Source organism: Nanorana parkeri, unplaced genomic scaffold (assembly GCF_000935625.1).
Source record: "Nanorana parkeri isolate BGI_ZX_2015 unplaced genomic scaffold, ASM93562v1 scaffold1346, whole genome shotgun sequence".
NCBI classification, from domain to species: Eukaryota; Metazoa; Chordata; class Amphibia; order Anura; family Dicroglossidae; genus Nanorana; species Nanorana parkeri.
In genome coordinates, this window is record NW_017307614.1 from 439,066 (window position 1) to 453,015 (window position 13,950).

Genomic DNA, 13,950 nt, shown 5'->3' on the forward strand with positions numbered 1-13,950 from the left:
ATCCAACAAGTATTCTCTAGGAGAATAAATGGTAATTTAGAAAACTAGTCACTTGCTGGGTGCTAGTTGGCCTATGGAACACAACAGATTGATCTGTGAATGTTATCAGATGCAGGTTTCTATGCACTATTTTCAGGTTTTGCTTCCACATAGTCAGCTTTCATCGGCAGGGCAAGACACTTATCTGTTATGTAACTTTGTTTACGTATATTACTTTTGTGTGCTGATTTTGTAATTTCCCCAAACTAATGCTGTGAAAACACTAGTACTATATAAATGAGAAACATTAATTCCCCAGGAGAAGTAGAAACTATTTTCTCAGTTGTGTTGTACCGAGTTCTATTAAATATTTTCTGTGTACATTATTTTAATTCATTATGATCAAAGGAGATTTTCTGTGCTAAACTTCAAGTGTGCCTAAACTCAGGAGTTAAATCTTAAAAATGCATTCAAGTCACTTAACCATTAGCAAAAATGTATCTTATTTCTGCATGGCTCGGCTTTAGGTCCTCAAATCATCTCTGAATTGGTGCTGACGCTGTCCTTCCTTCTGGAGGGTGGCTACTTTTGTTCCCCATGGTCCCTGTGTGCGTTTAAAGTAGCCACCTCTACAGACTCGCTCCTGTGATGGACTACAATCTCATGTTCAGTTACCCAATTTGTATTGAGATTGTAGTCCATCACAGGAGTGAGCTTGGGTGGTGGCTACTTGTGTGTTAATAGTTAAGGTACTTGAATACATTTTTAAGATTTAACTCCAGAGTTAAGTGTCACTTTAATGAACTGTTGCATGTAATTTTCAGTCCTGAAAACTATGGAAAAGAAATAAGATCAGAGTGGCAGATAATAACTAGGTATCAATAACAGTATTATTAACCAATTTTGAGTAACTAACATTCTATTCTTTCTGCTATCCAAAACCAATGCCTATGTGTGACAAATGAAAGCACATACATCATTTATCTTTAGATAGATGGATAGCAAATACAGCCCGGATTCTTCCCACTGGCGTTACAGGGTGGTTGGTGAGCAGGCCACTGGCATCACTGATGAAGCAACTACCAGTCACCAAAATAACATCGGAGGACAGGATCTTGAAGAGAGCTGAATTATGTGGGATGGGGTGGGGTATGCGGGGACAAGTAAAAAAAAAAAAAAAATCTATGCGCAATGCAGGACCCAAGGGCAAGGAAGAGGGAAAGTGACAGGAGCCGAGGAGGGTACCAGGAGGTGATGTCATCACACTGATGTCCAGACCTCCTGACCTTCTAGCAGCCTTGGAACCACCCAATATACCAGATAAGCAAAAAAGAAAAACGATTTGAGAAGCAGGAGTCAACGCAGCAACACCTGTATTACAAACTAAATAAATAATGAAAACCATAAACAGGTTAGAGGTTTCTTTCTTATGCATTTGAGAGCTATATTTCCACTTTCAACTAGAATGCACCTTTAGTTTTAAAGTAGAACTACTGTGACATAAGGAAAGGAGAAGTCATTGAGGGGCGGTATATTTCCCCTCGCTTTCTATCCCATGTACAGGAATAGTGGAACCCAGACCAGGTTTTCGGGTTGACTTTGGGTCTGAATAATCCAGCTCGGGTTTTGTGTCTGTCAGCTGGATTGTTAATTGCTTAACGATTGCTTATCCAGGTGAGATAAAGGGGAAGGCTGAAGCAGGATGTTGCACTGGCCTGGGACTCAGAGAGCATTCTGAGAGACCTACAAGTCGGATGGATGCGAGTAGGTTGCTGAAAGTCCTTTTGTTTTGTGAGGTGGCTGAGGTAAGCTCACCCCCTGGTAGATAGGAAACCTGCCTGTTTAGTCAGAGCCTGAAAGGCAAGGATTTGTTTTCCGTTTTATTGCAACCTTTTAAATAAAGACACTGACTGCAAGTCAGATAAACAAAAGGACTTTGCTGTCTGGACAGCCTTTTTCCCAGGGAAGGTGATCCCCCATTTGAGCGATACCCCCACACTACTCATTATAATGTATAATAAAGAGCATTGTTCATCCACATTACCTTAAACTGGTCCTTTTCATCAATTTTGTAATACTGAACAAGTTTCTCTTCCACCAAGTTAGCCAGATCTTCAGCATTATCCATTGGATCTCTTCAGATATAAAATGTTGACCAGAAAAATCACATTACACGGGTTCAATCATGGATCATATTACAAAATGGTGCATTTATAGGTTATTACCTCTTATAGCGAACCCCGGGGTTCTCATCCAGAGTAGCACACAGTGTCACTAGTTGTTGAGCAATGGTGTGCATCGCAGATTCTTTATTCACAGATTTATCTGGACTGTACAACAAGTGAAACGCATCAGGGAGATCTAGCAGGAACACCTTGGAAAAAAAAACAGATTTTGCTACTTAGAAACATATGTACCCATGGGTGATTGCATAGCCTCCAATGGTGCATACAACACGTAAGTAAGCATAAATGAGCAGAAGACTGCAAAGGAAATACTGGATACTAAATGAAATATAGCCTAGAGCATAACCTGCTGGATGGACAGAAGAATACATAATACCCATAAGCAATTATTCATAATTATCTGATAAATGGAGAAAAAAATTAAATAAAAAATATTATTTTAAAAATTGTATGTTTTAGTCCCGACTATAATCATGAAAAGTGGACATAACCTTCAGGGTTACGCCACAACCTTAAGGCACACACAACCTCTGATTCTTCAATGCAGTCCTAATACAAGGAAAAAACAAACAGGCTTGTTTTTACAGGTACCAGTTTCTACTAGGATGTCCCAATACCATTTTTTCAAGACCAAGTACAATTTAGGACTTTCCTTCAGGTACCAATTACCAATACTTTTTCTTAAAGGGACATGTAACTTTTTTTCTAAAACAATACAGACTAATGATTTTAGGGCAATTTCTTTATAATTATGAAGAACTGTAACGCAATCCATGATTATTCAGCAATGGAGAATGGCAATCGGCTATAGAGGGCTACTAATTCCAGCAATCCATGATTATCCAACAATGGAGAATGGCATGGAATGCCGAGATAAAAGGCAGCATGAGGTCCCACCAGGGCTGCGTGTGGGTGTTGGGCTCTCTGGATGGTGGGTGCCAGGCTGTGCGGGTAGCTGCCGGTCTCTGCAGGTGGGTGCTGGGCTCGTGCCAGGCTCCAGGGCTGTACAGTTTGCTGTGCCTGTCTGCAGGCGCCAAAAAGGAGGTGCAGGAGAAGCAGGATCAGACTGGCACTGTCAAAGACAGCTATGGCGAGGTCCCAAGCAAGCACGGTACCTCAGGCAGCCAAACTAGTTTCAAAATTTTATGGGCCGGTATCGGCCTTTAGTATCTGGGCATTTCCACAAGTATTTGTGAAAATGCCGGGTATCGGCTAGTACTAGTATCGGTACATCCCTAGTTTCCACCAATCCCCATGTGTTGGGAGTGCAATGGAAAAAAAATAGAGCATGTTGCATTTCTTTGCAGAACAGCATCAAAACACATCACAAACCGCAACGGGCAACAAAATCGAGCTCATGCTCATGCTTTTAACCTGGGTGAAAAAATGACAGCACACCACAGTGCTGTGGTTCGAATGAGCTCTTAAAAGGAAAACGAAACTCAAGAACAAAAATGTTATATGTTGCACATTACTGGTTTGGTGATGTGGTGGTTGCATTTATTTTCTTTCTACAAGCTAAGAAAATTTTTCAGCAAGTACAAAAAAAAAAAAAATCTGTTTCTCTTTAACCCTTTCCCTGCCACCGACGTAAGGCTCACGGCGGAACAGAACTGTTTCCAGCTGGCCAGCTCAGTATGCCATACATCGGTGGCTTTCTCCTTTCTGCTATAAGCTCATGTTCGCATTAGCATGTATGAACTTATATAAATGAACTTTAAAAAAATAGAGGTCATCAGCAACTGAGAAGCCGCTGAGAAGCCGCTGATGACTGCTATTAACCAAAAATCCGGATAGTACTATTTGTTCCCAGTTATGAATGAACAGGAAGTGCTTTATATTAATTCCTGTTCATTCATGAATTTCTCAATGGGGAGAAGCACTCACTACAGAAAGAGATTGGAGGACTCTGTGTACTCAATGTCTTTTTCTATTGTAAAAAGGAAATGTCAGGGGTCTGTTTCGACCCCTAATATTTCCCCAAAGCCCCCCCAACAGTTAAATGATTGGGAATTGCTAAAATATAAGACCTACCCCAAAAATAAGACCTAGTTGTGACCATTCCCAGGGCCTATGGTGGCATAAGGGGGAACTTGAAGGGAGAGGCAGGAGAGAATCAGCGTTGCCAACAAAGCCAGCGCTAGAGGAAGTGAGGCGGCACCGGAGGGAGCAGAGCCGCATAAGCCGATGCTTTCTCTATAGCGCCGGCTCCTGTCACAGATACCAAATGCACTCCGCCTGTGAGGAAATCCATAGTGAAAGTGCGCTTCGCTCATTCTGGCCAGAGAATGGATAGCAAATAGCTCTTGGAAAGGTACGGCACCCCTGATAACCATATTTTTGTACATGAATATATGTGGATTGTTGTACATAAAAAAAAAAAAAAAAAAAAAAAAAAAAAGAAGACCTACCCCGAAAATAAGACCTAGTGTGTTTTTTTGAGCCAAAAATAAAATAAAAAATAAGACAGCGTCTTATTTTTGGGGAAACACGGTGTGTGTGTGTGTGTATATACACACCAGCACAGTGCACAAACGATTTTTAACATAAGTCGCTTATTTACAGTTTTGCATTGCTTAATTTTTTTACCGTTTCGCAAAAAGGCGCAATTTCAAATTTACAAATATTTGTTATTTATTAACTCAATACAGTTTCATCTTTTAGATTTAGTCAGAAAGGTTTTTTTGTTTGTGCACGGATACTGATTTTAGTGTGATTTCTATCAATTGAATTGTATTTTTATCAGTTTAATATTGATTTGATATACATTTGCACAATTATCGCAAGACCTACAAAATTTGTAGCACCATCTTTTTATTCTACCGGACCTGTGCTCTTAGAAAATAAATGGTTGGGGGAGTGTCTTTTACAATGCTTGCAACGCAGCAGTAGCAATTCAAAACAATGGGAACAATTGCAAAAATGGTGTGGCCAGCTGAGTTTAAAAGCGTTCTGGAGGCTTGACAGTAAAAGGGTTAATGCAGTGTCCTTGCTACTTCCTGCGAGTTGAAATGGAAACAAACAATCTTATCTTCTCATGCCCAATATGATACAGATGAACAAAAGGCAGACATGTTAGATGTCCAGCCTGGATGACAACCATGGCATAGATACACTGATGTAAGCATAGCCAACTAAAGATAGGAACTGTGTTACTTGCAAGATTACCAGGTAAAAATAAAAAAGCCTGAAAAAAGGACAACCACTACATCTATGGGCTCAAAAGCGGCAATATATTTAGGACTGCAACCAATTAATCGATAATGAGAATAGTTGTCAACTATTATCAATTAGTTGGTTGGATCCCCTAGCTCTCTCCTCCACGCTGGGAGGAAGGCACAGCAAGCAGTGGTTGGGTGCAATAGCCAGCCTGCTATTGGCTATTGCAATTGGAAATGGCCAATAGCAGGCTGGCTATTGCACCCACCTGCTACCTGCTGTATTTACATTCTTTTACCATCTGCGGAATCTTGCTACGGGCAGCTGTCATTTCCTGGTTTAATGCTTTTCAAGTGTTATGTGCTACAATTATTTAAAAAATAAACAAAAAAATATTAAGTGGGGAAAAAAGTCATTTATTGTAATAGCACCCCAAACCCATCCACACTAATTGCCCGCACGGTACCGCAATGCTCCACGTTCCAGTGCAGTGTGATTGCAAAAAAATTATGCATGCAGTTTTATTCTGAAGTGAACTTTGTAACACTGCAATTGTGTATTTTATTTTAAATTAAGGATGGTATTTATTTCAATTTTTGTGTCCAAATAATCAGAAAAAAAATAAAAAAAAAAAATCGACCAACTAATCAATTCTGAAAATAATTATTAGTTGCAGCCATAAATAGATTACATTTTTGTTTTTGGGTTTAGATACATTTTAAGGTATGTGATATGCAATGACATGTAACCATTATCTGTAGCCTCAGAACTGCTCATTCACTGCTTTTTGCACGTTGAATTGTGAATAAGAATTAGGGATGCTCCGATACAAGCATCAGTATTGGCGGCGATACCGAGTATTTGCATGAGTACTCGTACTCGTGCAAATACTCCGATACAAAAAACAAGTACCTGTGCCGCATCCACCATCTTCAAGGACTCGAAACCGCCGCACACAGGACCTCCATAGCGTCTTCAATGAAACAAGATGGCCGCAAACTTCTCCAAGTCCTCAGTCATCTGCAGAATAAATCAAATTGAAGTCACAAGACAATTACCTGAGACTCTCTGGGGAAAAAAGAAATATTGACTTCCTTGCACTTCTTTATTGATTTGGGGGCACAAGATTTTAGCCGGGCAAAGAGGCTGTCAGGGCATGCTGAAAAGACAAAATGTATATAAGTAACAATGCCAGAGGTCTAGCATTATCATTTGAACAGATTAACATAAAAATCACACAGATTATGGAGTTGTCATAGTAGCAAATTACACCAGCAAGAACAGAAAAGAAGAAACGTTTCAGTCTTCTGTTAGTTATTGGGTGGGTGGATTGAGGTGAGCATGTGGAAAAATACAGTTTTGCTTTTTTAAATATTTACAAATAAATTGACATTTCTGACAAATAATGATCCAGCGGTTACACATTTGCACTCTGACTTGGAAGAAGTTTTTACTTCAGCAGTTTTGACTTCACTTGCCCCAGAGTATCAAAGCATTTAAGTGAGATATGACCAGGCAACTAGCAACTTTAGAAGAAGGAAATCAAGGGGAGACATAGTCCTTAGTAAAGGTTTCCTTTAAGCTTGCTCCTAATGTCAAGGATCCTTCTCCAGCGGGCATAACAGACCTTTATGTCAGGCATACTAAGGCGGCCATACACACGGGTTGAATGAGAAAAAAAACAGTTGATTCCCCCCATCCCCAGCTCAATGTCTGCAGTCCCTGTTTTGGCGAGAATTTTCGGACTGGCTACTTCGGCACAATTCAACTGGGAAATTGCGGGGTGCCGACAGGACTAGACACTGCTCGAATTTTCCTGAGTTAGCAGGACTCAACCAGTGTATGGTCAGATGAAAAGAGAACTATGGCCCAACCTTTTTTTGGCTTTAGTTCTCTTCAGGGTCACAGGAGGACAAATACTAAATGTCCTCCTGTGACCCAGCACCCCTATATGCTGACAGCGCAGAGCTGCGCTACAGCCGGGACAGGTCCCAACAATATTGTCCAGATCCACCCCGCTGCCTGATTGACAGCTGGTTCTCTAGAGGCAGAGCCAGCTCCAGGTCAGTGACGGAGCAATGGCAAAAGGGGAATCCCTGAGGGGAGCAGTGACTGATAGACACCACGCAGAGAGAAGATTGGTAACTGAGCGATCAGGGTATGTGATCGCTCAGTTACTGATCAATAGAGCCAACACGTGACAGTTGCAGTGTCACGCGTCGGCTCTAATTATGGGGAAGAGTGTGTTTCACTCTCCCCATCATTCTCCTTTAGAGCAGAGCAGTTGTACAAGGTAGCATTTGTGCTTGGCCCAGGGATACTAGATTCATGGAAGTAATGAACCTCCGCCTACTCTGAGCAATTTGTAAAGAGGTGACAACATTAGATGGGCACAGCCAGACTTCTTCCCCTCCTTATTCATAGAAGTAGACTCCTACCTGAACAGCACGATATAATCTTGCTCTCCAAAGGCAGCAGTGAGGGATTCAACTAGTAATGGAGTAGACCGTGGGAACCGAGGACTGGAATTCCCCCTTCTGCCATGCTTGGTTGCCAGTTATGCTGGCTAAAGGTGAATTAGAGGGAGACATTGGTGGCTATAGAAAAGTAGGCCTGTAAACTGCAGTAGAAAACAAAGAAACATTTCCGAACTGCACAGCACCTAGCCAATACTCACTATCGCTGAAGTAAACATACAAAGTTTTGTACTTGCACTGTTTGGCCTTACAGTCATTCACCAGAATTTCTATAGACTGCAACGAGATTAAAAAAGGAAAAATTATTTAGTCATAGACCATGTAAGCATATTTGTCTATCTTTTGGACAATTCACGTCCCACATCTCTAGCTATCCATACACACACACACACACTTCCATAAAAGTTGGGACGCTGTGTAAAATCTACATAAAAACAATGCAAGGATTTCCAAATCTCAAAACACATTTTATTCGCAATAGAAAACATATCCAATGTTTAAAAACGGAGAAAAGTTACCATTTTAAGAAGAAAAAAAATAAGGTAATTTTGAAATTTTTGGCAGCAACACTTCGCAAAAAAGTTGGGACAGGGCCAAGTTTACCACAGTGTAGCATCTCCTCTTCTTTTAACACCACTCTGTAAAATGTCTGAGAAATGGGGAGACCAGTTGCTGGAGTTTTGGGAGAGTATTGTTGTCCCATTCTTGCCTGATATAGGATTCTAGCTGCTCAACAGTCCTGGGTCTTCTTTGTTGTATTTTTCTTTCAAGATGTGCCAAATATTTTCACTTGGTGAAATGTCTGGACTGCAGTCAGGCAAGTTAAGCATCCGGACTATTCTACTACGGGTGATCCTCTGCCCATCTCTACTTCTGAGTCACTGACGCTCTAAAGCTTGCCATACGCCTTGCCATTTTTGTTTGGGAATTTTCATTGCCGTCATGAACCCTCGTTCGATTCTAGCTTAAAATAGCCCATCAAGCACAGACCAATATATGATAATTGTTTGTTAGCAAAACTAACTCACCGAATTTTGTTGATCAACAGAATGGATCTTCGTATGTGCAGTGTTCATGTTGCGATTTTTTCATATGAATAACACCACTAATCCATCTATTTTCATACGATTCGAAATACGTTTTCCAGCCTGTCTGATCGAGGAAATTCGAAAAGGGAGTACAGTAGGAAAGAAAAAAAAAAAAAAATCGCTGGGTTCCCATCAACTGATCGATTATCTTTCGAAAGACCATTCGTGGACGAATTCCGAATGATAATAGATAGGTTTATGGAAACCTTTAGATGCTCTTTTTATTACCCAATTATGTTACTGACGTATTGCCAAATAACCTAATTGGTTGTAACAAGGAAGAACTGGAAGGACATTTGGCAACTACTTAGTTTGCCAGCTTTTTGTTGCCCTGTCCCAACTTATTTTTAAAATGTTGCCAATTTCAAAATGACATTTTTTTTTTCTCAGTACATTTTCTCAGTTTAAACATTTGATATATTTTCTATTGTGAATACAATATGGGTTTATGAAATATGCAGATCAATGCATTTTTATGCAGATTTTACAACTTTTTTTGGAATTGGGGTTGTATATGTGTGTTTGATAGATATATTATTATTATTACATAGTATTTATATAGCGCCAACAGTTTGCGCAGCGCTTTACAATATAAGGAAGACATTACAGTTACAATACAATTCAAGACAAGATGGTGAGGAGGCCCCTGAGGGCTTACAATCTAAAAGAGGAGGGGGAAATGATACATGAGGTAGCTGTGGGAATGAATTATGTGAGAATGTGAAGGTTCAGTGCTTAGGTTGAGGTGGGATAGGCTTCCCTGAAGAGATGAGTCTTTAGGGAACGCCTAAAGGCAGACAAGGTGGGAGATAGACAGACAGGCTGGGGTAAGGAGTTCCAGAGGATGGGAGAGACTCTAGAGAAGTCCTGAAGGCGAGTATGGGAGGAGTGGACAAGGGAGCTGGAAAGCAGGAGGTCAATGGAACAGAAAGTCCATGGTCCCATCGCACCCCTGACCTCCAAATCCCTTTGAAAATCGGGTGCTGCGGTAGTCAACGGGTGGCATCCGTTATAATCATAAGTAAAGATAAAGACACCGGCACTCCAAATTCATGAGAAAACGTCTAGTTATTGACGTGCAGCATAGTAAACAGCAACGAACGTTTCGGGGTCACAGAGGAACCCCTTCATCAGGGAAAAGCATGCTCGACTGGTAATGGCAGTGGTAAACCATGCACGAGACAGGGACACCCAGGACAGTCCTGACAGGTTTGTCCTGCACTTTTATTTAGCACGGCAGCAACAAAACACAATTTCGATGCAGGAATGGTTTGCACAGCAAGTCCATAGCATAAAACAGATAAAACATCTGCACGGCCCAGCAATTAACTAAGCTCAGGTCGTGCCCCTTGATAGGTTCCCCAAAACAAAAAGGCAGCTCTTGCACCTTTTTATACACAATGCTGCCAGCCAATGCCCCACAATAAATAAATATAGATTATATTTCAGATAATAGCAAGAGAAAGTTAAAACATTACTTGATGTTTCAGCTTAAAATCCCTGCAAGTGAAAAATAAAAAACAAAGAAAAAAGGCAAATACAAACCTTCTCAGTTGGTGAAATAAAATAAATGGCCTTTAAATCTGGAACTGGTTGCCTTTTTTTATAGATGTCCTCCACAACTAGGAAGAGAAATGTATATGAACAGGTTATGGTTTATCTATGATATTTGTCAGCAAACAAACCTGTTTACATACAAATTTTAAATAGAGTAAGGAAGCCCGTATTTGGTTATTTTTTGCCTGGAAGATTTCCCCTTGCTTCCAGTCTGAGATGCAAAAGGAAAATATCCTCAGAGTAAGGGGAATTCCCATATTAGACAGTTGTCACCGTAACATTTGTCCCCATTGGATGATTTACCCTTTCCACTAGCTCTGGTGACAACAGTAAAAACAGTAAAGTTGTGGATTTCTTCTCAATTTCTGTCTCTGACACAATGGTCACTAGAATCATAAAAGGGATGAAAAAAACAGAAATTCATCCTGAACAGGGATGTGTGTTAGTTTTTGCCAACTGACTTCGGTCAAGCTCGTGCAAAGCCATCAGTGACTCACCCCCTCCTGGCCCAATCAGCAGCGGCCTGGGCATTCTCTCCCGCAGTTACATGACATAAAGGAATGGAGAATGAATGCCCAAGCTGATTGTGCTGGGGGGGTGTCCCTGACAACTTTGCACGGGCTTGGGTGTACTTTGTTTGCACCAAGCCTTTGCACATTCTTAAGGCCATGAAACACTGCACGCAAAGCCGTGCAGAGCGAAGCAAAGCTATCCAGCACGGAGCTTTGCGTGCAGTATGTGAGCCGAGTGCAGCCAGATGATTGACTGCACCTTCAGCCAATCGGCTCGTCCGTAACAACCAGCCAGCTGCAGGATGCCGACGCGCTGGTTTATACATGCGAGCCGATTGGCTGAAGATGACATTTTTTATCACGGCACGCGAGCTGAGCTGCCGAGAAGGAAATGACATGACACACTACTCGCAAAGGCAGCGCGCCACCGCTCCACGCTGCTTCGCGTGCAGTGTGTCACGGCCTTTAATCGTGGATGATGTCCTATACTAAGCATACTACATGACAAAAAAGAAAAGCAATGATACAACTGTTGTATGCATTTTCTTCAAATATATCTACTGTACATTTACAGCTGGTTAAACTTCTTGATGCACTGCTGATTTTACCTGTGATGCCTTCTTGCAGCAAATCCGTCATTTTGCAACATGATGTTAGCAGCTTGGTGGTAAACTCATCTAAGACTAGAATCTGAAAAGGAAACACAACACACAATTTGTCTACGTGTCAGTAAGTGGTTGTGAAGGACTAGTTATCAGCCTCATTGGGTACGGCACTTCAATCAGCAATGTATAATAAACCAGATAAAAGATTTGTTATAATCAGTAAAACATTGTGCAGTAATTTATAGCCGACTGATATTACTCTTAAGTGCGTGGGTTAAACAAAAGCCTTTTGGAATTGTTTTAGAGGTATGAAATATTGACCATGATCTCTCCAAGTCTAGAAGATAAAAACCAGAACACATCTCTATTATTGGTGACACAAACAGCAAATTACCAACCACAGTAATATGGCTCATATGTCTCCCCTTTATAGCAGGCTTCGTTTTTTGTCACTTATTTTCTCCATCCTGTGTGTATTATTTGTCATATGGATACATTTTTCAAAGCATTTTTATGACTTGCGTTGCTGAACAAAAAGGTGTGTATTAAGGGTTTACAAAAGATATATATATATATATATATTTTAGAGATGCACCGATACTATTATCGGTGCCGATACCGAGTATTTGGGCGAGTACTCATCCAAATGCTCAGATACCGGAACTTCCGGACAGAGGAACATTTCCTCTGACTGGCAGTGCCGTAGGGGTACATGGAGCCAGCTTCCCGTGCAAACAGGAAGCTGGGCGGCGAGTAATAACCCACCTCCCGGCTTCCTGATTGGCCAGAGAACCGGCTTCCCAGCCAATCAGCATTTAGCTGGCCAAACAGCATCGATCCGGCCAATCAGGAAGGTGGGAGGCGGGTCAATACTCACCGCCGGGCTTCCTGATTGGCCAGAAAGCCAGTTCGATGCGGATTGTGCTTGGCCGGGAAACCCAGCCAATCAAGCTAGCCGGACAACATGGAGCCAGCTTCTTGGGCAATCAGAATGCCCGGGAAGTCTGCTCCATGCCAGCGGAAGCACCACTATCGTTTTTTCGATATTGGTACATCCCTAATATCAATTACATCTATCATACATTACACTACACAATACAGTAAACTCCCAGTTATCCAGCACCCACGGGGGTTTTGGTAGATGCCAGATAACTGTAGTTTCTGGTTGCTTTGAGAGTTAATAGTAACCCCCCCACAAAAAATAAATAAATAAACCTCTCTGGTCCCCCTGACAGCAGGTAGTGGATGGGTGCAATAGTAGCCAGCCTGCTATTGGCTATTTCAAATTGCAATACCCAACAGCAGGCTGGCTATTGCTCCCTGTTGTTTACATTCAGCTGCCGGATGCAGAATCTAGCTGCCAGCAAGATGTCAACAGAGAATTTAATTAGCAACTAAAAACATGTATTTGCTACACATTTCTTTAGTATGCACATGTCTATCGAGCAAGCGGCACTAAAAAGAAAAAAAAAGGGAGGACATATTGTGTCCTCAATTTTTTGTCCTGGATGCTTGAGAGTGCAGGTTGCCAAATAATGGGGAGTTTGCTGTATATGCTGTTTATTTATTTCTCTTCTGAGGTAGAAAATCTAAGCTAAACAGAATGTATTTTATAATTAGCTGCACGCCTTTATTTGACAACAATTTTGTGGAACAAAAGGTCAATTTATAGACATATGAACTCTTTTTATGCTATTCTTTTTTATCTCATGATAATTGTTTGAAAAAAATATTACATTCCCAAACATACTGTAAATATAGCTTAGATACAGAATCCCTATTTTTCAATAGGAAATAAAGATTTAACTGTTCAGAGCCTTATTTTTGCATAAATGATAAAATGTTGTATAAAGAAAATAACATCCAACAAGAGAAAAAGCTTTGTGACCGGAGCCTCAAGTCCTGGCCGAAACCCATCTCATTCACTCATATAAGGGAAACCAACTTACCTTCCATTCGTTTTCCTTTTTACAGTCATCTAAAATTTCGGTTTTGATTTCTGCAACACAGAAACATTTCAAACTAACATTACAATGATAACAAACCCAAATGTCTGATTTACAAAAAAACAACACAAAACAGTTAAAGCTCAATGTAATGTCTGGAACACAATATGGGGAAAGATAGATGGATTCTGGGGCTTTATTGGACACAGTTCAGGGATATGAAAGTAAAAATAAGACAAAACACATTGGTCCTGACTCATCAAGCTGCAATAGCATTTAACCCGTTTAATGCCACTGGCATAAGACAAACAGCAGAACAAACACTTCCAGCTGGCCAGGTCAGTATGCTTTATGCTGCATTCTCGCTTCTTCTATAAGCTCAGTCAAGTCACGCATAGCTTATACCAGACGCCTCCCCCCCCCCCCCCCCCCCCCCCACCA

General features: G+C 41.0%; 1 protein-coding gene across 1 annotated transcript in view; it reads right to left on the bottom strand.

The window, feature by feature from the left end:
- STXBP3 (syntaxin binding protein 3) overlaps window positions 1–13,950 on the bottom strand; it is a 51,396-nt gene that overhangs the window by 27,376 nt on the left and 10,070 nt on the right. The window contains exons 2-9 of the mRNA XM_018569514.1: window positions 13,513–13,562; window positions 11,567–11,648; window positions 10,435–10,511; window positions 8,002–8,077; window positions 6,383–6,483; window positions 2,205–2,353; window positions 2,024–2,114; window positions 1,795–1,797 (exon numbers count right to left, since the gene is read on the bottom strand). Coding sequence (XP_018425016.1) covers window positions 1,795–1,797; window positions 2,024–2,114; window positions 2,205–2,353; window positions 6,383–6,483; window positions 8,002–8,077; window positions 10,435–10,511; window positions 11,567–11,648; window positions 13,513–13,562 — 629 coding nt within the window. The remainder of the gene's footprint in view (window positions 1–1,794; window positions 1,798–2,023; window positions 2,115–2,204; window positions 2,354–6,382; window positions 6,484–8,001; window positions 8,078–10,434; window positions 10,512–11,566; window positions 11,649–13,512; window positions 13,563–13,950) is intronic.